This window comes from Sphaerodactylus townsendi, linkage group LG09, assembly GCF_021028975.2.
Source record: "Sphaerodactylus townsendi isolate TG3544 linkage group LG09, MPM_Stown_v2.3, whole genome shotgun sequence".
Taxonomy (NCBI): Eukaryota; Metazoa; Chordata; class Lepidosauria; order Squamata; family Sphaerodactylidae; genus Sphaerodactylus; species Sphaerodactylus townsendi.
Genome location: NC_059433.1, coordinates 17,547,598 through 17,571,450, shown reverse-complemented (window position 1 = coordinate 17,571,450; position 23,853 = coordinate 17,547,598). Strand labels below are relative to the sequence as shown.

General features: G+C 45.7%; 1 protein-coding gene across 1 annotated transcript; it reads left to right on the top strand.

The window, feature by feature from the left end:
• IRF4 (interferon regulatory factor 4) lies at positions 1–22,681 on the top strand. The gene is made up of 10 exons (XM_048508045.1): positions 1–28; positions 3,335–3,348; positions 5,752–5,889; positions 8,778–8,964; positions 10,338–10,429; positions 12,743–12,884; positions 14,919–15,026; positions 16,667–17,020; positions 20,294–20,406; positions 21,867–22,681. The coding sequence occupies exons 1-10, from the start codon at positions 1–3 to the stop codon at positions 22,008–22,010; spliced, it is 1,320 nt and encodes a 439-aa protein (XP_048364002.1). The 3' UTR covers positions 22,011–22,681.
• Positions 22,682–23,853: the final 1,172 nt, after the last annotated feature.

Below are 23,853 nucleotides of genomic sequence, written 5' to 3'. Positions count from 1 at the left end.
ATGTCAAGTGGCCCCTCCAGGTCTGGAAGTGGGGAAGCTCTTTGGCAGAAGTGTGGTCAATTCCCAGGCTCAAATCGGTTGGGCACAATAAAAAAAGCCATCCTTGAAATGACGCAGGCAAAGCTTTAGACCAGGGGTGTCCAACTCTGGTCCTCCAGATGTTCACGGACTACGATTCCCATCAATCCTGCAGCACCATGCTGATGGGAATCGTAGTCCATGAACATCTGGAGGACCAGAGTTGGACACCGCTGCTTTTAGACCGAACCGTTTTTAAACGCTGGAGATCTGATTGGTGGTTGAGATCTTCCATACTTTAAAATCTTCCATACTTTATAATCTATAGGTGGTTGAGATGTTCCATACTTTACAGTTGAGATCGTCCATACGTTATAGTCTCTGAGCCCCTTTAGGAAGAGCTTTAAGGACGCTGCAATAGATCGGTTTACTACTTGGGAGTTTGGCTGGACCAGACCCGTAGAATTTTTCCTAGTCTCGGTGTAAGCCTGTTGAAGATGGAGGGCCCCCAGAAGCGACCTCTGTCCAGAACCCAGACTCATGAGAACTTAAGTGCTTCAGGGGGCAGTCTTAAAGGCACTTTCCTGAGAGTGAGCTCTGTTGAATAATGTGGGCTTTACTCTTGAGTGGACCCATTTAGGCTTGTTTCCTCGTTGGAGCGCAGGAAAGCAGGTCGAGCGCTCCTATTCATCCTAAAGGCGCGGGGGGGGGGGGGATGTCTTCCAGCTCTTCCCTGCTTTGGATCCCGGGGTCCAATATCTGGTCATTGCACAAGGAAGACCTTTGGAGAGCAACTCACTTTAAGATCTTCTGCTTTGCTGTTGTTGTTTTTCCTTTGGAATTTCCTAAATAGTACGCAGATAGGAGGAAAATAGTACGCAGATAGGAGGAAGATGTCTCTCTCTCTCTCTCTCTCTCTCTCTCACTCACTCACTCACTCACTCATTCACACACACATAATGGACTTGTGTTGGATTAATTCATGATTAATAAGTAATAGCTGGGCTTCACCTAAGTAACTGCAAATCTGCTCAGGGGCAGTAGAAATGTCCCAAGGGGATGGGGAAAGATTAAGATGATTGGTCCTGCCTTCCCCTTAGGAGAGCTCTGAGCAATTGTGCCCCCGGGCTCTCTTATTGAAGCCTTCTGGATTCCCACTGATGCCCCAAGGAGAGTGGAGGCAGCTGATTCAGAGGATTTTGAAAGGTGCGCACACACGAAATAACCAAGGGCAGATATCTCCAGGTACAACAGCCTGATGCCACTTGGAGGTTCAGAAAGGGCAAACGACTGAAAAGCAGTTCCTGTGGGACAAAGAGCGGTAGAAATGGTTGCCTTGAAGGGGGGGAGGGGACTTCATGAAAGCATCTTCCTTGTCCCTGTGAGACCTGGGATGCTGGACTTAGCTAGACCTTGTGTCTCATCGGGCAGGTCTCTTAATATTCTCATTCTAGGGAGTACATGATGTACACCAGGGCAAATGTGGGAAATATGTAAAAAAATTAGAGTGGAGGAGGGGGGCTATTTTCACCTAAGAAGTTTATTTGAGGAGGTTCTAAGATCTTCATTCTCACCTAGACGGAGAAGCAGCCACCCGGCCCCTTCCACACATGCAGAATAATGTCCTTTCAATCCACTTTCAATGCACTTTGCAGCTAGATTTTACTGTGTGGAATAGCAAAATCCACTTGCAAACAACTGTGAAAGTGGATTGAAAGGGCATTATTCTGCATGTGCGGAAGGGGCCCTGGATCAGCACAAAGGAAGGAATTGGGAACTGAGTGGGATCAAACCCAAGCTGAGGGTTGACTTCTATGAGGTCGAGTTTAGAAGCTGTTTTTAAGGGTAAAGGAGACAGAAGAGGGAGAGTCTTTATGAACTTTGTGAGGTTTTCGTCAGTTAAACAAAAGTGGATGAGTTATAAAAGTGATAAATGACGCGTTCATTTATAACGATTACAACTCGGTGTAAATATGCTGTGCGGAATCCACCAATGAGGGGTTTTTAAAGGGCAAAAAAATTGGGGAGTTCTGGTTTTCTTTAGTATTTCTAAGGAAGCCCAGTGACATTCTGGGCTGCAGGAAACTCTGAAATGCAAAATGGAGGGGGGTGGAGTGCAACTTTAGATGGACTACGGGGGAATTGCCCTAGCCATACAACTTAATTGAATCAGTGTGAATTTCGGGACTGTCCACCTGCAGCGTGCTGAAAGCCTTCCGGGGGATCTTGAACAATCGTGGAGGTGCTTCAACTCTTTCCCACCACCCAAATCCAAGCTAGCCAGGGCCAGTCACACATTCTCAAGCCTACCCTAGCTACCTCACAGAGATGTAGTGAGAGGAAAAAGAAGAGAATGATGTAAACTTCTTTAGGGTCTGAACCATGGAGGAGAAAGATGAAGTTAGATAAACAAATTGAGACGGTGGAAAGTCACCCAATGGTGGGAAGAGAGAAACAATGGATGAATCAATCTTTTCTTCTAAACCACTTTAGGGAAAGCACACTTTCCCCCATATTTAAGGTGTGAACTGCTCTTGCTTCCTGTAGCATGTAATAGGTGTACCTCGTAACAGTTACATGCTGGCAATTACATGGGAAAATGGTGCCTTCCCAATTTAACGTGGCCCATAAACCTGTCAGTTCTTCGCTGGACACACGTGACCAGTCACATAACTTATTTATGTTTAACTTCGTGGTTTTGTAAGTAACTGTAATGCAGCCCTTTGCGTCTGGGGCTCAAATAATGCATCGGTTTATCTAGATGGTTATAGAGAAGGACAAAAGTTTTTGAAAGTGTTTACTCGCGTGCCGAAGTTGGTTTGCTGCACTTGGAAACCCCCCTCTTCCCCCGTGTTGCTGCTCGATCACATGCGCGGGCGGGTTTATTATTATTCCATGTGTCAAAGACTGCAAAACTCCCTCTTCTTGCCCTCACTGGCACCAACATTTTTTTGGGCCGCAGGCAGCCAGTCTTGCCAATGACCCTGCTGCTGGGAACAGGAAGCTCCAGCGAGACTTTGTGTCTGTGGCAGCAGGTGTAAGCAATGCCTCCTGAAACATATCTGGTCCGATCCCCGGTAGATTTACTGGGAAGTAACGCGTCACAGAGTTCAGTAGGATCCCCCACCCACCCCCGCTCCAAATGCTGCGCTGCATAAGAGTGCAACTCTCCTGCTATGCGATCCCCTGCGGAGTCCATCCAGTCTAAACTCATTGATGTCTATAGCAGTAACTCCCACTGATCCCGTGCGTAAACCCGTAGATTAAGGTTGCAAGTAGCAAATCTACTGGGCTATCGCTGCAGGCGATGAAACAGGAAAGCTGCCTCCCGTGCATTTGCAGGGAACAAACCTCTGGGAATTCCCGAGTGAATTGCTTCCAATGAAAGTTGATGGGAGCAGCCCTGCCGAAAGGATTCAGAGCGCAGCAACCTATCCTAACCCTCGGGGATCTGCAGTGCATTCAGGGACCGCCAAAGTCTTAAAACCCTGTTGCATTTTCATTGAATGATCTTGGCCCATTCCGTGCAATCCGCCTGGAGTCCTAGAGAGAAAGGCGATCACTATAAGTAAGGACATAAAGAGGAGGGCAGAGGATCTCCGCGGTCTTGTAGGCGGCCGGTGCCATTCCTTCCAAGTCGCAGAAGAGGCACCGGCTTTGCCCGCGAAAGTCGAGGCCGCCGCCGCCGCGGTTCCCCTGAGGAGAGTTTCCGTGGTCGGCCTGGGGCCTGCTGAGGGGACCGAAGGCCGCCGCCTGGGGACTCTGCTGCGCTGCCAAGCCGCCTTGTGGGTGGCGAGAGGCGGCATCCCGCCCTGGGCCGGGGGTGCGCGTGACCGGGGGCGGGGATGACGGTCCGGGCCGAGCAGCGTCGGCGGGCGAGCGCGAGGAGTTTCCCGCGGAGCTGTGGCGAGAGCCCGAGGCCTGGGAGTGGGCGAGGGCCCAGACTCCGCCGCCCAGGTTGGGCGCGCGCGACTCGGAAGCGAGCCCGTGGGAGGGACTCTGCGCCTGTGAACCGGGGTGCTGTTCCCTGAAGTCGCGCCCCCGGCGAGGAATGGGGTCGCCGAGTCCGGGAAAGCGGCATCCCCGGGGCGGCGGGCCGCTGACTGAGGCCTGGTCTGGCCGCGCTGAGGGAGGAAGCGGCCCGTTGGTTCGTTCGCCAAAGCAGCTCCACTGTGCGATCCTAAGCAGAGTCACTCCAGTCTGAGCCCGCTGGGTGGGATGAAATGAATGGCCTGAGATTGCACTGCAAGGCACCCGTTTTAAACTGGTCTGAGCCAAAGCAAATCCCATTGCATGAGAGGGGCTTACTCTCAGGAGCGCCGAGGGGCTGGGACGGTGGTGGGACTCATGTCAAAGCTGCAATCGGGTTCAAGCTGCACTAGTTGAGAGGGGAACCCTGGAACATGTAAAGTCTGGAGTCCATTTTTTCATCTCAGTGCTCCAGCACCGTCATTCTTCAACGAGTGGAGACCAGGCCCGGGGGTGGGGGTGGGGGCGTGTAGTTATTTATTTATTCGACTTGTATTCTGCCCATCCCCAAAAGGGCCAAACATAGGCCCTTTCCGCACACGCAAAATAATGCGTTTTCAAACCACTTTCACAACTGTTTGCAAGTGGATTTTGCCATTCCGCACAGCTTCAAAGAGCACTGAAAGCAGTTTGAAAGTGCATTATTCTGCATGTGCGGAATGAGCCATAGTACATTTAGAATGGCTTATACGTTTCAGTACATTTAGTATGGGGGGGGGGATTAGCACTCCCGCTCCCCAAACCACCTGTGTCTGTCTCTTAAAAACCTTTCAGCAGTGCGAGGAAGCAGGAGTGCGTGTAGGTGCTGGAAGGGGCGACCAGACCGTGCCAGTTTGTCTGGGCATAAAGAATAAATTTGAGATGGTGGGTAGTGCCAGACAAGGCATTTGTGAGAATGGCTAGCAGCTGATGATTTGAGAAAGGAGGTGTCTGCAATCTCTGAGGACGCTTTCCTAAGAGTAAGCCCCCTGAATGCAATGGGACTTGCATGTGCTTCTCCCTTTTCCAAATGGATGTCTTGCAGTGCAATCCAAAGAGTCATTCCAATCTAAACCCATTCGTTTCAGTGGAGTAACTTCTAAACCCATCCATTCCATTGGGCTAAGATTGGAGTGTAACTCTGCTCTGCATTAGACTGAGTAACTTTGCATAGGGCTGCACAGTTGAGCCGCTTTTGCAAATGAACCCACAAGCATGTTAAGCCACTGTAAACGCATCCAGTGTGATTTCCAGCTTTTGGGTGGACTTCTCCAGTTGCTAAATAACTCCGTAGTTGCAGAAGCGCGGGGGAAGGGAGCCTGGGCATGCATGGCTCAAAAAAATTGGGCGGGGGGTGGGGGCCCGAAAGTCCGTGCACGGTGCAGTGCAGAAAAATGATTTTGAAAAGTGCGGGCTTTTTTCGCCTTCAGTGCGGCCATCGCGCATGCGCCTGTAGTCTAAAAAAGCCACGCGCCTTCCCGGGACGGAGCGGGAGACCTGCGTCTGTGCGCCGCGTGCAGCAGTTTGCCCGCAATCGAGGCGCGCGTGCGGGGCACCTCGTGCGTGACCGCCTCCACTTTCCTCCCGCAGGGCTGGGCAGACCGTGGCGGCGGGGCGCGCGGGATGAGCCTGGAGAGCGACAGCGCCCGCCTTTGCACCAGCGGCCAGGCAGGAGGCGGCGGCGGGATGAGCTCTGTGAGCTGCGGCAACGGGAAACTCCGGCAGTGGCTGATCGACCAGATTGACAGCAACAAGTACCCGGGGCTGGTGTGGGAGAACGAGGAGAAGAGCATCTTCCGCATCCCGTGGAAGCACGCCGGCAAGCAGGACTACAACCGCGACGAGGACGCGGCGCTCTTCAAGGTAGGGCTCGGCTCCTGAGCTGGCCCCAGGGTGGTGCAGGCGTGGGAAACTGGTGGGACTGGGAATGCACCTGGGACATCGGCTGGAGGTCAGCGGGTGCCTCCTCTTCCAAAGGATTGGCGCTGATGCCCCTTTAAAACACCCCTCCCAAAATATTTATTTGGATGCATCCTGTGATTTTTAACAAGACTACTTGCAAATTATGGCAGTTAAACTGGGGATGGGTATCCCAAAGCCCCCCCCCCCTTTTTTTTAAAATCGGTTTTCCTTTAGTAAAACTGATTAGGATGTTGCTGTGATTTCTGGTGTACTTACCCATTAGTTAGATGTTGGGCAACTGTGAAGTCTGTCGGCTGGTTCACACGTGCATGCCATCCCCTGATGCCTGCAATGTCTAGTCATTGTTTGCTTGTGCGAAAGGAACATCACAGCCAGGGTATCAGACAACATTGACTACAGCAACCTCAAATTGTCATATGTTCAGCTGTTAACTGACAGCCGCCCGGTGTAGGAAATGCTGCTGGCTCACTTGCAATTGACAACCAAGCCGTGCAGGATAGAACATTTCCATGAACATTGCATTAAAAACTGAGACTTAATGCTCTTGTCTTAAACACAGTGGCTGTGAGACAACAACCTGTGCCTGGAAACAGATTCCATGCTTGGATCTGGTCGATGGACCCAAAAAGATGTGCAGGAATAAAATCTTTATCCAGAACTCAAAACAGTGCATAGTGGAAACGCCTTCCACAAAGCACGTCCATCCAAGTGAAACTGGTACCTGTCACTCTCAGTTCTTGTCCCCGTCCCTTTTTGGGCAGGAACAGTTACGGTGTCTGCTGTTGAGAGTTTCTCTGATTAGGGTCCAGAAAGTTAGTCTTAATTTCCATAGGCAGGTTTGCTGCTTGATTGCCACCTGAGACACTGTTCTTGCCTGTGAGGAAGGGTCTCATATCAAGCGGTACCCCTTGATGCACGTACCAGACTTCAGTGCCCATTAAAACAACATTCCTTTTATCCTCACAACAGCCTGAGAGGTAGGTTGGGCTGAGAGACATCAAGGTCATGTATCAAGCCTGACAGGAATTTTAAAGCCAGATTGTCTTGATTCGAATCTAGCCTCCTGTTCACTATTCTACCCTGGCTGTCAAATTTCACAGCCAAGTAGCGCCTGCCTTCTCCACCTCCAAGCAGAGGGGTTTGAAAACACTTTAAGTTTCTGTTTAGTGGAGCCATCTCATGATTGTTGAACAGTTCATAGTATTCACTAGATAATTTGCAGATAAAGAATGAAGAGGGTTAGAAGCCAAACGACAAACATTTCAACTGAGCACAAGCCCCTCTCCTCCAAATTAACCAGAACCTGAACTCCTGAAGAACTGGATTGAGAAAATCTGACGGAACATTCTACGCAGTATTTGCAAGAGAAAAGTAAAGGGACTATCTTGTCTTTTGCACCCAACAGTCATCTTAGATGTTCCTGAATTAAAATTCCAACCGAGCTGCTCTCTTGTTACAGTTGAAAGACTTTTTCCACATTGTATAATTTCCTCTTCTTTCTTTGGTTAGCTGCCCCAAGGCTTGATTCATTAGAGCTGCAATCTTGCTCACTCACAGTAGCTTATGCTAAAGTCCTAAAGACATCACTGAGACTTAAGTGTACAGAACGTTGAACAGGATTGCAGCTAGTTTTATTAGCTTTAGCAGGCATTCTAACCGTTTAGCGAAACTTTCTAAGCCTAGTTTTCTGTTGATTGCTACTGAGCAGTGTTACCTGGAGCAATGCTACTCAATTTATACTAGAATGTATCTATCTAATTACTTTTAATAGTACATAATTTACATTAAACAACCTTTCGTGCTACTGCTGAATTCCAAGACTTCATTTTTCTGCCTTTGTTATTCACACTAATGCTCAAAACATGATGGTTGATTTTCCAAACCCTTGCACATACATTGCAGCATTCCCCCCCTCCCACTTTTTGAAAAGCCGTATCTTGACCTTAGAATAGTTGTAACATCATAAGACATGGAGAGTCTCGTGACAATACTCTGAGAAGGCATAGTTGTTATTTCCATGAGCTCATGTGCGCAGTATGATGTGAATGACAGAGGTTGCAGTGACATTTCCATCTCTTCTGCTGCTTTCTGTTTTCAGCAGCAACCCGCTGCAAATAGAGCTCTCATGCAGACCCATGAAAGGCCCAGGAAGAAGAAGGAAACTGCACCAATATATTTTGTCACAATAGTGGTGCTGAAACAGGAGGGTACCAGTGGTTAATAAGAACATAAGAACAAGCCAGCTGGATCAGACCAGAGTCCATCTAGTCCAGCTCTCTGCTACTCGCAGTGGCCCACCAGGTGCCATTGGGAGCTCACATGCAGGATGTGAAAGCAATGGCCTTCTGCGGTTCTCAACCTTCCTAATGCCGCGACCCTTTAATACAGTTCCTCATGTTGTGGTGACCCCCAACCCTAACATTTATCCATTTTACAGATGGAGAACACTGATGCAGAGAGTCTTAGGCGACCCCTGTGAAAGGGTCGTTTGACCCCCAAAGGGGTCGTGACCCCCAGGTTGAGAACCACTGGTATAGTTGATTCTTACATGGAAATTCTACTCCAGTGTTGCTATATTACAAAGAGCATCCTGCCGATGAACACAATGTTCTGTCTAATTATGAAATTATTATAAAATTGAAGTATCAAATGTGACTTTTGAACTGTACCTACTCCTCTTAGAGATATTTTTAGTGCTGGGCCCCATCACAGGATCTTCTTCTGCTGGTAGTTAAGCAGACTGACAGCAGAACTGCTAACAAGGAAAGTCAAATTCTACAGTTTTTAAAAGCTCGTCGCTGTGTGTTAATTGCTGGCAATATTTTCAGGCTTGGGCTCTATTTAAAGGAAAGTTCAGAGAGGGCATCGATAAGCCAGATCCTCCCACTTGGAAGACAAGACTGCGCTGCGCTTTAAACAAGAGCAATGACTTTGAAGAGTTGGTCGAAAGGAGCCAGCTGGATATATCTGATCCGTATAAAGTGTACAGATTGGTACCAGAAGGAGCAAAAAAAGGTGAGGTGACTTGTATTGTTCATTGGTGTAGTCTTGTGGGGAGGGAAGGTGACATAGCAAGTGCCTTGGATCCCAGAAGTACCTGCGCCCATATGAACCTGCGTGGGCACTGAGATCCAGCAAAGGTGCTCTCTTGGTGGTCCCTTCCCCCACCAAGGTGCGGGGGAGGGGGCATACGGGAGGGTTTCTCCATGGCTGACTCCAGACTGTGGAACAGTCTCCCCATGGAAATTCACCAGGCACCAACCCTTTATGGGTTTTGGCGTCTGGCAAAGATGTTCCTATTCACCCAGGCCTTTGGCCTTTGACCCCCTCTATCCCCACTCTGGAGGCTGCCAGTCTAGGGTGGGGGAGGGTATGTGGGTGGGTAACAGGAGCAGCAGTGGCGTAGGAGGTTAAGAGCTCGTGTATCTAATCTGGAGGAACCGGGTTTGTTTCCCAGCTCTGCCGCCTGAGCTGTGGAGGCTTATCTGGGGAATTCAGATTAGCCTGTACACTCCCACACACGCCAGCTGGATGACCTTGGGCTAGTCACAGCTTCTCGGAGCTCTCTCAGCCCCACCTACCTCACAGGGTGTTTGTTGTGAGGGGGGAAGGGCAAGGAGATTGTAAGCCCCTTTGAGTCTCCTGCAGGAGAGAAAGGGGGGATATAAATCCAAACTCTTCCAAACTCTTCTTCTAACACTATGTTTTTATGATTGTCTTGTATGATGGTTTTTTACTGTTGTGTCTAATTTTGTAAGCTACCTTGAGACCTCCTTAGAGGGTGGGGTATAAATCCCAATAAATAAATAATAAATACAGTCCAATCTTGTTAGATCTCAGAGGCAGTGGCAGCACTAGGATGGGAGATCTCCAAGGAAAACTCTGCAGAAGAAGGCAATGAGAAACCACTTCTGCTTAACCACTTGCCTTGAAATACCCTTGCTGGGGTCATCCTTAGTCGACTCCAACTTAATGGCATTTTACACGCATATAATCTTGGGATTTAGAGCAAATTGGGTAAACTGTTCTAGCACTGTTTCAGACGGCCATGGTATCAAAATCCAGTAAGCATTTATATAGGGTTGACTTGACCCTTGAGAAATGTAATGGTGAAGCTTACGTTATATAACCAAAGAAATTCGGCAATTTAACATTACATTTGCATGTGTTTTTAATATTTATCTGGTCACAGATAATTTTCAAACAGCAAAATTATAGAATCCCACCCCTTCTGTGAAAGGTCCAGATGAGTTCTGTGGCTGTGAAATAGCTTACAGCATCTTATTATAACAGGAAGTTAGCAGTTAAGAATGGCATAAAAATGTTTCACAGGATTCCTTAAGAAAATATGGAAATCACCCTTCTTTTTTTAATTCACATACGCACAGGAGTGAATAAGCACAGTTTGGAGGATCCACAGATGATTATGAATAATGCCTACACTGTGAATTCAACCTCATACCCTCCACTACAGTCTCCGGTACAGATAATTACTTAAAACCTTTTTTCCTGTCATAAAATGGTGGCAAAACTAATTCTTGAAAGACCTTTCTCTTTCAGCTGCACTTTGAGGAATCAGGAAAATAAAAACTAGCTCCATTTTTTATTGAGAGAGAGCGGTCTTGGTCTGGATGAAGCCCATAAACCATACATTGCTTAAATTTGGATATAACAGTATTGTTAGCATGCCGCTTGCATTCGTGGCAGAGGTGGCATCTTCAGAGGATCTGAAGCCAGCCACAGATGCAGAGCTAAAATCAGGAGAGAATGCTGCCAGAATTACAGGGAGATTATTACCCGAAACCTAACACCTAGCACCCCCAGTGTAATTAACCCTCGTTAAGCGCTGTTAAAGCCTTCTGATTTTCAAAAAAACTGAAGCATGATCCATTTTTATTGAGAGAGAGAGCAGTCTTGGTCTGGCAATGGGGCTTGCTTCTGAGTAAACCCTCCTAGGGTCGTGATTTACCCGTTCAAAGTGTTGCACAGTTGCTTCAAAGCAAAGCCACCGACTACCACCAAGCTTACTCCCAAGTAACGTGCGCCTTGGAGTCAACCATTTTTTCTATACTAAAACCTCAGTATTCAGGTTAAATTGCCATGTTGGCACTTTGCGATAAACTGGGTTTTGGGTTACAATTTGGGTTACAGTTTTGGGCACTCGGTCTCGAAAAGGTTCGCCATCACTGGGTTAGACCAATGAGGCTAAAACTGATTCACACCTCTTTGTGTGATGCATAATGGGTTGCTAGTCTTGCTTCCCATCTTGACCTGTAATAATTTGGAAAGGAAATAATAAAGAATGTCAAACTGAACTTCAGGAGCAGTTGCAAAAGAACGAAGAGGTGTTACTGGGATTAGAAGTTTTTTGAGCTTGTCCACATTGGTGCTTTTGCTATATTCAGTTCCATTTCAGCTTTATCCTCTGCTGTCAAAATGGTAATCTCTTGTACATTCTGTTTACAATAACGTTTCCTTTTGGAATTGCATGGTGGAGTGTGTGTGTCTTTTACATAACGGTGAAATTTACACAGGTGTGTGTCAGTTGCACATATGCACCCTCTGCTAAGGGGAAGTTTGGCTCTGTATCTGCCGGCATATTTAGGGAAGTGGTAAAAATATTATGACGTACAACACAGAATGCTGTAGTTTAGGGTTGAAGCACATACTTTGCGTTGTAGGTAGCCAGTTCCATCCCTGGCATTTGTAATGAAAGGAGCCTTGTTAGTAAGACTTCTGTACGAGACTCCAGAAAGTTTCTGCTAGTCAGAAAGAAATTGCAGGCAAGTTGCACAGTATATAAGGTTTTATAGCATAGATGAAAGTTTTGGTAAGACTGTAACCTCCCCACATCCCCCCCTCAATCCCATCCTTCATCAGCAAATGAACTATTCCTATAGCAGTGGCGTAGGAGGTTAAGAGCAGATGCATTCTAATCTGGAGGAACCGGGTTTGATTCCCAGCTCTGCCGCCTGAGCTGTGGAGACTTATCTGGGGAATTCAGATTAGCCTGTACACTCCCACACACGCCAGCTGGGTGACCTTGGGCTAGTCACAGCTCTTCTGAGCTCTCTCAGCCCCACCCACCTCACAGGGTGTTTATTGTGAGGGGGGAAGGGCAAGGAGATTGTAAGCCCCTTTGAGTCTCCTGCAGGAGAGAAAGGGGGATATAAATCCAAACTCCTCCTCCTCCTCCTCCTCCTCCTTCTTCTTCTTCTTCTTCTTCTTCTTCGGATCTTAGTGTGGCCGCTTTGAGTAGGTGGACACTATGTATGCCAAACCAGAGATCAATGACAGTTTCAGGGCTTCTTAGAAAAACACCTTGAAGAAAAGCAAATACTGTGAATTCAACACAAACGCTTCACGTAGAGACCGGGAAGCACGATAAGAAAATGCCTCCAAAGAGATCTGTACTTCAGATAATGGTGGTGAAGTTTATATTGTAAAAGAATTGGAACACTTGGTTTTAGAGTCTTCAACAGATCAAGAAGGTAAAGGATTCATAATCTGGTTTGCCTCTGTTTCGTAAAGAATATTTAATATAGTGCAGTGAAATAATTGATCCCCTGATTGTAGTCTTGGCTATCCCTTTGGTTCCCTTTGCTAGTTTTTCTAGAGTTGCCACTATGTGTCAGTACAGCTGAATGGAAATATTGCTGCGGCAAAGCGTCAGAATGGCAGAGAATAATAGCATAGGATGGGGATAAACAGAAGATGAACAAGAGTTGTTACTAATACTGTCTGCAGTTGGCTACAGCTAACACAGACTGTAATGTTTTCACAAAATGTGCAGGTGCCAAGCTACAGGGTCCCCCCAGACCTCAACTGGAGAGAGTATGTACCAGATCCGTCACACCCTGAGATTTCCTACCAGTGTACAAGTGCTTCTTTTGCACCTCGCAATCATCACTGGCAAGGGCCAGCATGCCAGAGTGGTAAGTGACTGTCCACTCTACTTTGAGCTTCACATTCTTTTCAGTTACATGGTTTATGAAAGCATGGCTTCTGATCCACAGCTTCACCTGTTTGTAGTTGTGAATGTGAAGCTCCTAATTAAGTGACCTTTCTCACTTGCTTGCATGAAAGAAAAACATGTTGAGCCAGCATGGTGTAGTGGTTAAGAGCAGGTGGATTCTAATCTGGAGAAACGGACTTGATTCCCCACTCCTCCACCTGAGTGGCGGAGGCTTACCTGGTGAACCAGATGTATTTCCGCACTCCTACATTCCTGCTGGGTGACGCTGGGCTAGTCACAGTTCTTTGGAACTCTCTCTCCTCCACCTACCTCACAAGGTGTCTGTTGTGGGGAGAGGAAGGGAAAGGAGCTTGTAAGCCACCTTGAGTCTCCTTACCAGAGAAAAAGTCAGGATATTAATCCAAACTCCTCCTCTTCTTCTAAATTGATCTGACCTGAAACTGTAGTTTATCTTTGAGGGTATTCTGTACAGCCTCTCATTGGGGCTGCACAGAATACCCACAAAGATGAACATGCATCCTTCCATCCATGCATTCTCCCCACTTTATAATGGTGAATGGGGACACATTGGTAAGTGGGAAAACAGCCAAGCTTCCACTGTACCAAGGAACAATAAGATTATGTGGTATGATACTGGTATGATGCAGCCTAACTCAGTATTTGAGGGGCGTGTAGGAAAGAGAAGTGAATGTTTGTCTCGCTCCCACTGGAATTAATGTCTTTAGAAGTGTTTCATTCTGGATTATCTCCTATGGTTTCATTTTATTTAACCGAATAGATTGCACATTTGAAACAAAAAAACTGTAATTTCTCCATAGAAGTTTGGAGTGCCTTTACTAAGTAGATTTAAAACAATGGATCAGGCAAAGTAAGTAAGGTGAATTTCTGGCAGTGAGCATTATGTGTGTGTTTAAGTTCTGGCAAAAGTGTTCTTTCGTTCTCTGAGGTTTCATAAACTTGGAATTTTTGCCCCAAAGCCTGCCAAATCGAAATACTGCCTTATTTGTTTTTGGCTGGCATCCCACATATGGTTATTAATGAGTAAGTGGCGTAGGAGGTTAAGAGCAGCAGTGGCGTAGGAGCAGCAGTGGCGTAGGAGCAGCAGTGGCGTAGGAGGTTAAGAGCTCGTGTATCTAATCCGGAGGAACCGGGTTTGATTCCCAGCTCTGCCACTTGAGCTGTGGAGGCTTATCTGGGGAATTCAGATTAGCCTGTACACTCCCACACACGCCAGCTGGGTGACCTTGGGCTAGTCACAGCTTCTCGGAGCTCTCTCAGCCCCACCCACCTCACAGGGTGTTTGTTGTGAGGGGGGAAGGGCAAGGAGATTGTAAGCCCCTTTGAGTCTCCTGCAGGAGAGAAAGGGGGGATATAAATCCAAACTCTTCTAAGTCAGAATGATTTTAACAGAATTCAAATATACATTCTATATATTTTTTAAAATTAAGGTGTGTCCCATTGAGCCCAGTCCGAAAAGGCTACCTTCTCCATCAATTCAGTTAAAAGCTCTTAATTGTGTCTGCAGAAATGCCCTGGTCTCCTTGAAATTGATAATAGAGCCCCGGTGGAAGATGCTGAGTGTTTTTCATTAACTTGGTTCAGGATTTAATGGTTTTTAGGCTATTCCAAGTAGAGGCTGTACTGTGAGATTCTGTGGCACTTAGTGTGATGGTTCATGTGGCAACCTTTTGTGATAGAATTTGCCCAAGAAGGCAAAGTGTTGAAGTCCTAAAGGTCTCCTAGGCCCCTTCCGCACATGCAGAATAATGCGTTTTCAAACTACTTTCATAACTGTTTGCAAGTGGATTTTGCTATTCCGCACAGCTTCAAAGAGCATTGAAAGCAGTTTGAAAGTGCATTATTCTGCATGTGCGGAATGAGCCCTAGTCTTGCCGAATGGGAACTTGATGTGCACAGCTGAATTGTATGTGTGTGGGGATCCCTCTGTAGTTTTGGACTCTGCGTGAACATTGATCTTCATTTGTGAACACAGGTTGTCAAGTGACGGGAACCTTTTACACTTGTCCGCCGCCAGAGTCTCAGACTCCTGGGATCCCAATGGAGCCAGGCATAAGGTCTGGCGAGGCTGTGGCCTTCTCAGGTACGCAAATCATCCTATGTTCCTCCCTGGAGAGCTTTCTTTCTTCGGCAAGCACTTTGTCTCTGCCGAAACTATGATTATCACCAACCGGCAGTCACTTCTTGCTTGACAAGTGCTGCAACTTCACGTATCTATGCATAATCTTAAATATAGATTATATAAGGCCAAGCAGGGAATAGTGATAGTGAATTAAAAGTATGTGTGGATTTGGTTAAGAACTGGGGATCTTCTTTTGAGGGGTTGTGGGCATTTTCTCTGCAGCAAAATTTGTGGCTGCGTTCATTTCCAGTTATGCGATCCCTTCCTTGGAAACTCTTAACTGGTGGATTTTTCCTTCGCTGCGCAATCTTGTTTTTATGTTATGACTTAACGAGCCCCAATAGCAACTACTCTTACATTTCGAACAAGTGTATCTGAAGCCTGATACCAGAGGAGTTAATGTATTGTCAAACACATATAGCTCCTGTAGTATTACATATAGAAGGACTTAATCTTTGTAGGGTTTAGCTTTATTGCAGTTATTATTTATATAACACTTCTTGTCCACCCCCACCCTCAACGATCATAACATTCTTCCTGATTGCACTGTGAAGCAGGTAATTATAATTCCCATTTAATATATGAAGAACTGAGGCTGGGATTCAGGGTAAAAACCTGTTGAGACAGATCTAGCAGCAGGCAAAGGCATAAAAGCTAGTTCTTGGAACAGAGCATTAACCAGTCTTCATCAGAGCCTGAGGGTATGAATGTGAGGCTGGGAATTGATTTAGTTCTTCAAGACACTTCCGCACACGCAAAATAATGCATTTCCAAACCACTTTCATAACTGCAAGTGGATTTTGCTATTCCGCACAGCTTCAAAGAGCACTGAAAGCAGTTGTGAAAGTGGATTGAAAGTGCATTACTTTGCATGTGCGGAAGGGGCCTTAGAGCTTCAGCAATTTCCCAGAGGGAGCAGATGTGTTTTAGTGTCTGGGAAAGGCCCGTGGTTTTGGCAGGAAGAGAATATTGGGGGGGGGGGGGGGGGGGGGGGGAGTGTCCCTATCTCTAGCCATGAAATGAATTTACTTCTAAGTAGAGAAGAATTCATAGTCCAGGTTCTTGGAACAGAGCTAATCAGTCTTCTGGTCAGAGAGGGTAGAATTGAGGGAACTGACTTAAAAAGAGTTTGTGCTAGGGAGGGATTGTTCTCTAGTTAGAAGGGTAAATCATGCTGCATGAGTGAGAGAGATTTCCCATCCCTAGTTCTGTGGCAGGATTTACTTTTAACGCTGTGTGATAACCCTAAGGTTTAAAGAAGGTCTGAAGAGGAAGTGAGTTAGGAAGTACTCCTTTCCATGTAGTTAACAGGCACCAAAGTTACCACATGAACCTCCAGGTGCTAGATTGAAAATCTGAAACATTTTGAAAGCCTGTCACGTTTTACAACCATTGAGAACTCTATAACAATCTGACATATTTTCTAAAAGCCAATTATCATCTGTGCTGAGCACTGAAAACATCTTATCTGTAAATAAAAACTGCCTGTAAATCAGTCAGCTGAAATACAGTGGAACCCTCATGCAAACTGCTAAGCCTCAGTTGGTCTTGCCTTGTGTGCAGATGTTTTACGAACTAATTTCACATCCATGTACTTTCAGATTGTCGGCTGCATATCTGTCTATACTACAATGAAACTCTGGTTAAAGAAGTCACAACTGCGAGTCCGGAGGGCTGTAGGATATCTTATGGTCAAAGTTATGAGGTCAGCTGTCTTGAACAAGTTGTGTTCCCTTATCCGGAAGATCATGGCCAAAGGAAAACAACCGAAAAATTGCTCAGCCATTTGGAAAGGGGAGTCATACTCTGGCTGACACCTGACGGGCTCTATGCAAAAAGACTTTGTCAAAGCCGGATATATTGGGACGGGCCTCTGGCATTTTGCTGCGACAGGCCAAACAAACTGGAAAGAGAGCAAAGTTGTAAACTTTTTGATACGCAGCAGTTTTTATCAGGTAACATTTTTTCCAAAATAAATTACAGTTGTTAGTGCAGACATTCGGCTGGTGTATGATTGGTTTCCATGAAAGGTGTTTTCTTCTAATCCAGGGTAAACCAATTGGCCAGCGCTGGTAGGCTGATGGAATCGCCCAGAAGTTCCCGAACATCTGGAGGTTTCCGGCGGTTCCCTACCCGTTCTATACCCTAAATCAGTGATGGCGAACCTTTTCGAGACCAAGTGCCCAAATTGCAACTCAAAACCCACTTATTTGTCGCAAAGTGCCAACACGGCAATGTAACCCGAATACTGAGGTTTTAGTTTGGAAGAAACGGTTGGCTCAGAGGCATGCGTTACTCGGGAGTAAGCTTGGTGGTAGTCGGTGACTTTGCTTTGAAGAAACCGTGCAACTCTTCCAATGGGTGAATCACGACCCTAGGAGGGCTTACTCTGAAGCAAGCCCCATTGCCAGCAACTGAGCTTACTCCCAGGTAAAAGATCGCACTTTAGTTCTTTGCATGAAAATCAGTGGGGTTTAACAGCGCTTAACAGGGTTACTTACCTACACTGCTTCCCCAAAACTAGGTCTTAGGTTTAATGCTAATATTCAAGCCCAGAGACCCAGGCCAGCCTAGATGTGTGTGTGGGGGGAGGACTCTATTTGCGCGTGCCCACAGAGAGGGCTCTGAGTGCCACCTCTGGCACCCGTGCCATAGGTTCGCCACCACTGCCCTAAATGGTCTGTGTCAATTTCCAGTTTACTATGAGATCTTGCAATTATGGGTTGAATCTAGTGCAAGGTTCACGCAAGGGCTGCAGCCTGCAGATCTACCAGGCTTTCTCCACCCCCTGGCAGTTTTTCCCAATCCTGGGAAAATTTAATCCCAAAGTCATGAGGACCGACATGGAGTAAAATCCACACAGGTCAGGAGGCTGCATTGGGGTAAAAATATTCCCTTCCTTTTTCATCAGAGGAGTTCCACCCACCACACAGGGTGTTTGTTGGGGGTGGGGGGGAAGGGAAAGGAGATTGTAAGCCCCTTTGAGTCTCCTTACAGGAGAGAAGGGGGAGGGGATAAATCCAAATTCTTCTTCTTTTTCTTCTTCATCATTATTATTCACAAAAGAGTCAGGAGGGAGATATTTTGTCTCCCTTCTCTGACCTATGGCTTGCCAATCCACATGGCTGTTATTCCACATGGGTCCCGTGACCCCAGGAATAAACTTTCTGAGAATTTGAAAAGACTGCTAGGGAAAGACAGCAAGAACGGTGACTAACATCACCTCCCAGTGACAGGTCTCAGGATTCAGCCCAGAGTGGTTGGTGTTGTTATTCACATGTTTGTGTAGCTTTAAAGGGGCCTTGGGTTTGTTTATAAAGATAGCTTTTTCACCTTTAGTTGACTTCAGAGGAATTCTAATGTAAGAACACTTCAGGTCCAAGAGCACCAATTTAACTGTATGGTTGAATGGACTAAATGCCATGAAGACTTGTATAAAGGGGAAATAGGATTGACATAAACTCAGTATCCAGAATCCACCTCTGAATTTCAACAAGACTGGTTATCTGAAACAGATGAACTAGAGCTGGATGTTTTCCTTTTTAAAGTGAAGCATAAATGTATTGGTTCCTCACAAGGACGTAGGTAAAGGGGAGGTTCTCGGGTTCAAAACCCTCCCATTACTTGTCCGAAGCTCTGGCCCCGTTTGTGGGTTTTTTTGTATTTTTAAGTGTTTTTTTGGTTTTTGGCCTGAAGGGGGTGCAGTTTTTAGACTAGCAGCACCAAAATTCCAGGAATGTTTTTGGAGACGCTCCTGATGATACTATCCCGATCTGGTGAGGTTTGGTTCAGGGGGTCCAAAGTTATGGACTCCCAAAGGGGGTGCCCCATCCCCCATTGTTTCCAGTGGGACCTAATAGGAGATGGGGGCTACACATTTGAGGCTCCATAACACCCCTGGGATGCAAAAAACTCTGGGAAATGTCCCTTAAGTTTTGTGATTCTCTTCCTTTTAAATCCACTCCCTTTGGCATGGATTTAAAGGGAGAATCTGAGGTCCCCAGTTTAACATTGTAAGTGATGCCGTTTCAAGGTGGCAGAGAATCCACCCCAAAACAGCATCACTTTCAATGTTGTTTTAAGTGGGGACCCCAGATTCTCCCTTTAAGGTGGATTTAAAAGAAGAATCTGGACTCCCTAGTTTAAACACCATTGAAAGTGATGCTGTTTGGGGGTGGATTCCAGTGGGGGGGCAAAACTCAGATTTTGCACCGGGCTCCATTTTCCCTAGCTATGCCTCTGCCCGGAGGGGAGGGCAGAAGGAACTGCTGGTTGGGAGCCCAGCTGGCGGGGGGCCGCTGGGGGTGGGCAGGGCAGGGGTGTCTACTATCCCTGGCTTCAGAGGCTGCTTTTATAAACACTGAGGCCGGAAGCAGGGCTCAAGGAGGCGTGGCCACGCCCCCGGGGCGGGTGGGGGGCGTGGCCCTGCCCCCCAAACCTCCCCCATAAAAATATGCCTACTTCACTGGTTCCTCGTCAAATGAGTGTATTGCAGGTTCCCAACAGTAAACAATTCTGAAAACAAAACAAAATTACTGACTCCCCAGTTATAAAATTTTGAATATATGTTAGAGAAAGGGGAGATTAGGAGCTTAGCAATAGCATTTGTAGAGTGTGCACCTTCCAGTTAATTTCCTGGGATCTTCTACCTTCCTCTCTAGATAAAACTCTCTCCGCCTTCACAAGGTAGATAGCCTAGAGACAATGTCTTATCCTTTCAATAGAAGATTAATGGGGTGTTATTTACCTCCGTGGCACAAAGAGCTTCAGGTGCCTATTTCTGCATATTAAGCTTCTATTAAATCAGGGGTGTCCAACTCTGGCGCCCCAGATGTTCATGGACTACGATTCCCATCAGCCTCTGCCAGCAATGTGCATTCTGGCAGAAACTGATGGGAGTCGTAGTCCATGAACATCTGAGGCGCCAGAGTTGGACACCCCTGTATTAAATGGACAGGACGTTTTCCTCTAGCCCAGCTGGCACTTGTAGTCTTATGGCATGCTAAAACAAGATAGGTTTTATTCATTTATTATGGACAGCAGAAAGGGGAAAAAACCTTCATGGTTTGTGTAGTATGTTTCTGCAGCTTGTGTTAGACATTTTGCTATAAAATCTTTTAATCTAGGCTGGTTTTCCATGACAGATTTTTTTTCCTGCCAGAGCTCTGGACTGTAGCCCCAAAGCACAGCTAAATATTAATATTGAACTTTTTATGTTGTCCTTCCAGAACTGCAAGTGTTTGTCCACCACGGACGCCCATTGCCGAGATTCCAGATTGTATTGTGCTTTGGAGAGGAATTTCCAGATCCACAAAGGCAGAGAAAACAAATTACAGCTCGTGTAAGTATGGACTATCCTATAGCATGTATAAGGCTCTGACAGCATTAAGATAGTTCAAGTTATTTAAATAAGTGTGAAAATTGATGTATTAGTGGTATGAATTGTGATTTCCAATAAGGAAATTCTGAATCCATTTTAATGTGTTCTACTGTAAAGCAAATGTTAAGTCAGGGTATGAACTAGAATTGAACACAACGTCTTGTGCTTGGTCAATTTTGGGCTTGGGTTTTTTTAACCAGGAAGTTTTCAGTAAAGCTGAATAAAGCTGGTTGTTAGTGAAAATTTTCAGGTTAAAAACCCAAAACTTGAAATTTTTCAGTTCTTCCCCTCACACCATTTCCCAAGGCCCCGAGGTTGTAATTTCTATTTTGATGTATCATTGTGACCCAATATTTATAACCATTCCGTTAAACAGATTAGCTCTCTGCAATTATTTTAGCCAAAACCATAAACATAATCACAGGTTTGTTTGTTTTTTCAACTAAACTGTAGCCATTTTAAAGTTACCCAGTAATATATAATTACCCTCATCATATGACCTGAGACAACTTTGTCCGGAAAGTTATATGCATGTTTGTGACTTTTAAAAACAATCTTTCCCAACATCTCTGAGCAGTAAGGTTAATAATATAGAGATGGTTTAACATGACTCACCCCTTATGGCTGCCACTGAAAACCTCTTTCCCATATGGGCAGGACATGTAATAGGGAGGAAGAAGAAGAAGAAGAGTTTGGATTTATATCCCCCCTTTCTCTCCTGCAGGAGACTCAAAAGGGCTTACAATCTCCTTGCCCTTCCCCCCCTCACAACAAACACCCTGTGAGGTAGGTGGGGCTGAGACAGCTCCGAGAAGCTGTGACTAGCCCAAGGTCACCCAGCTGGCATGTGTGGGAGTGTACAGGCTAATCTGAATTCCCCAGATAAGCCTCCACAGCTCAGGCGGCAGAGCTGGGAATCAAACCCGGTTCCTCCAGATTAGATACACGAGCTCTTAACCTCCTACGTCACTCCTGTAACTTTTGATATTCTTATGTGTACCAGTCTAAATGCGTGGGGTGCTAGTGTTAGCTGCTCCACATCAGTGTGTTTAGATAGAAGAACTGTCTAAATACAGAAGTTCCTTTTAGCAGCACCCATAGGTGGGTAGCCAGCTTTCCTGTGTATTGCAGGTAAATATATTTCCAGGGGTTTTTACAGGACCTTAGTCAAAATACGTGCACACAGTCATTCTGATGCCTGTCGTACACTTCTGTATTTTCGAAAGCTGTGTCTGCTGCCTAGTTTAAAAAAGCTGGCGTCAGATCACTTGAAAGGGCAAAGCAAGATAAGAGATATTTTTTGATTGCTCCTCATATTCTTCAATGGAACGTTGCCCTGATCTGTTGTTTTGTGTTGCCCATTATGAACGAATGAGAGCGCCTTGCTGAATGCCCCATTAACTTTTGTGTCTGTTATTAAGGTTGAGCCAGTATTTGCGAGACAGCTGTACTATTTTGCACAGCAAAACACTGGACATTTTCTAAGAGGCTATGATATGTCAGAACAAATTGCCAGTTCTGAGGATTACCACCGATCTCTCCAGCACTCCTCTGTTCAAGAATAAATGTGTGAAAACTGGTGCCTTTTGAAGGTCGGAAGAACCACTGGCTCGTAAGTGGACAAGAATCAGTGCTTGGATTTTCCCTCGGAAACAAACAAAGCAAGCTCAAAAAATGGACGTGGGCGAGGCTAAACATGTAATAGACTTGGGATTTCCCGCACCATCTTTTGGATGGCCGTGCCCCAGATTCCACTGCTGGGCTTGAGTGCAAGCTGACAAAACGTCCAACATGTTTACATGTGGTTAAAAGAAAACAGCGTCTTGTAGACTACTTGAACTCAGACTTCTAGTTATTTATTTTATTAGAAATCTCAGGGCAGGAATTTGTAGACTGGAACAACACTTAGATGATATGAGGTTACGGTCAAAAATATAAGGCATTGATGGACATGGAATCATTTTGAAATTACATGTGCTATTTTTAAGGCTTCTGTAGTCATCAAAGAATGTTTGCAGTGCACACTTTTTTAAAAAGGAAGACGATTGCTGACCTTTTATTCCTGATTATTTTAATTATTATTGTTGCTGTTGCTGCTCTTCAGAAAATGACCTGGTTACTAAGTTCCACAAAAGAATGTTGGACCCCTACATTTCATTTAGTTTAAGTTAAGCTCAGTAAGCAATCAAAACCTCTGTCTTAACAACAGCTAAATTAAGATACCTTTCAAAACTTTACCAGTGAAATTCATATTTATAGGACTTAAGACAAAATTGTGAATGCTTCTGTGCAAACATAGTCTACACTTCCATATTTACAGTAGTTTAATTTGAGCTGTTCGAAGGTGGAGCTAAACTCACAGTTGACTTGAGGTCAGAATGGTTATTTTTTTGGCTGTAATGCTGACATGCAGACATTGTCCACGCTCCGAAGTTCTGCTCGTAATTTCAATGGGTAAGGAGTCCCCAACCTTTTTGGCTCTCCAGATGTTCGTGGACTTCAATTCCCATCAGCCCCTGCCAGAATGGCCAATTGGCTGATGGGAATTGTAGTCCATGAACATCTAGAGAGCCGCAGGTTGCAGACCCCTAGAATAGCTGCCATAAAATGCCTGCTACAGGAGGTCAATCCAGCCTCAAAGGGTTATCCAAGCTTACCTTCAGCCATACAGTGAAAACTCTGGTGCTGTGGTCATCTTGCTGGGCACAAGCCCTACCTGCCCTCACCCACTTTCTGAAAGTATCTGTGGGTGCCAAGCTGGGACCTCTGGTTTAGAGCCATATTTTGCTGGATTAGGACAAGAGCTGTATCAATTATTTTACTCTTAAAAGTACAAATAGTTTGGTTTCGGTAGCTTGATACAATTATGTGGTTACAACAATATATTTTGCGCTTGGACATCCTTAATGCCTAGCATATATGGAAAGCTTTATTTCCAGGTATGTGCATCAAGGCAGAGTTCTCTGACTGAGGGAACAAGCGGATTTCAAGTTACTGTCTTTTCCTTTGAAAAGAAAAGAAAACCTGTTGTGTTGATGACTGTCTCCTGTGTCAAAATACATTCTTCTCCCAAATATTATACTTGAATGTCTAATCAGGGAAAAATTGTATATTGTTATACAATTGGCAGTAGATTCATGTGCTAAAAATTCTGAACGTATACATCTTAAAGATGCATACTGCCTTGGGATATAATATCCCTCCTTTCCTCCCAACAAGCTAGTTTATATGGAGGGTTTCCATAACTTTGCATATTCTTCCTCATACGTTTGATCATAAATTAAACTTGAAGGACATGATGGACCCTGCATTGCTGTTTTATTTCCTGTGCTTGATTTTCAGGTATGTACATGTGTGTGAACCCATTTAGGCTAGATTTGTGTGGGTTTTTTGGTGACCCTTATTCTT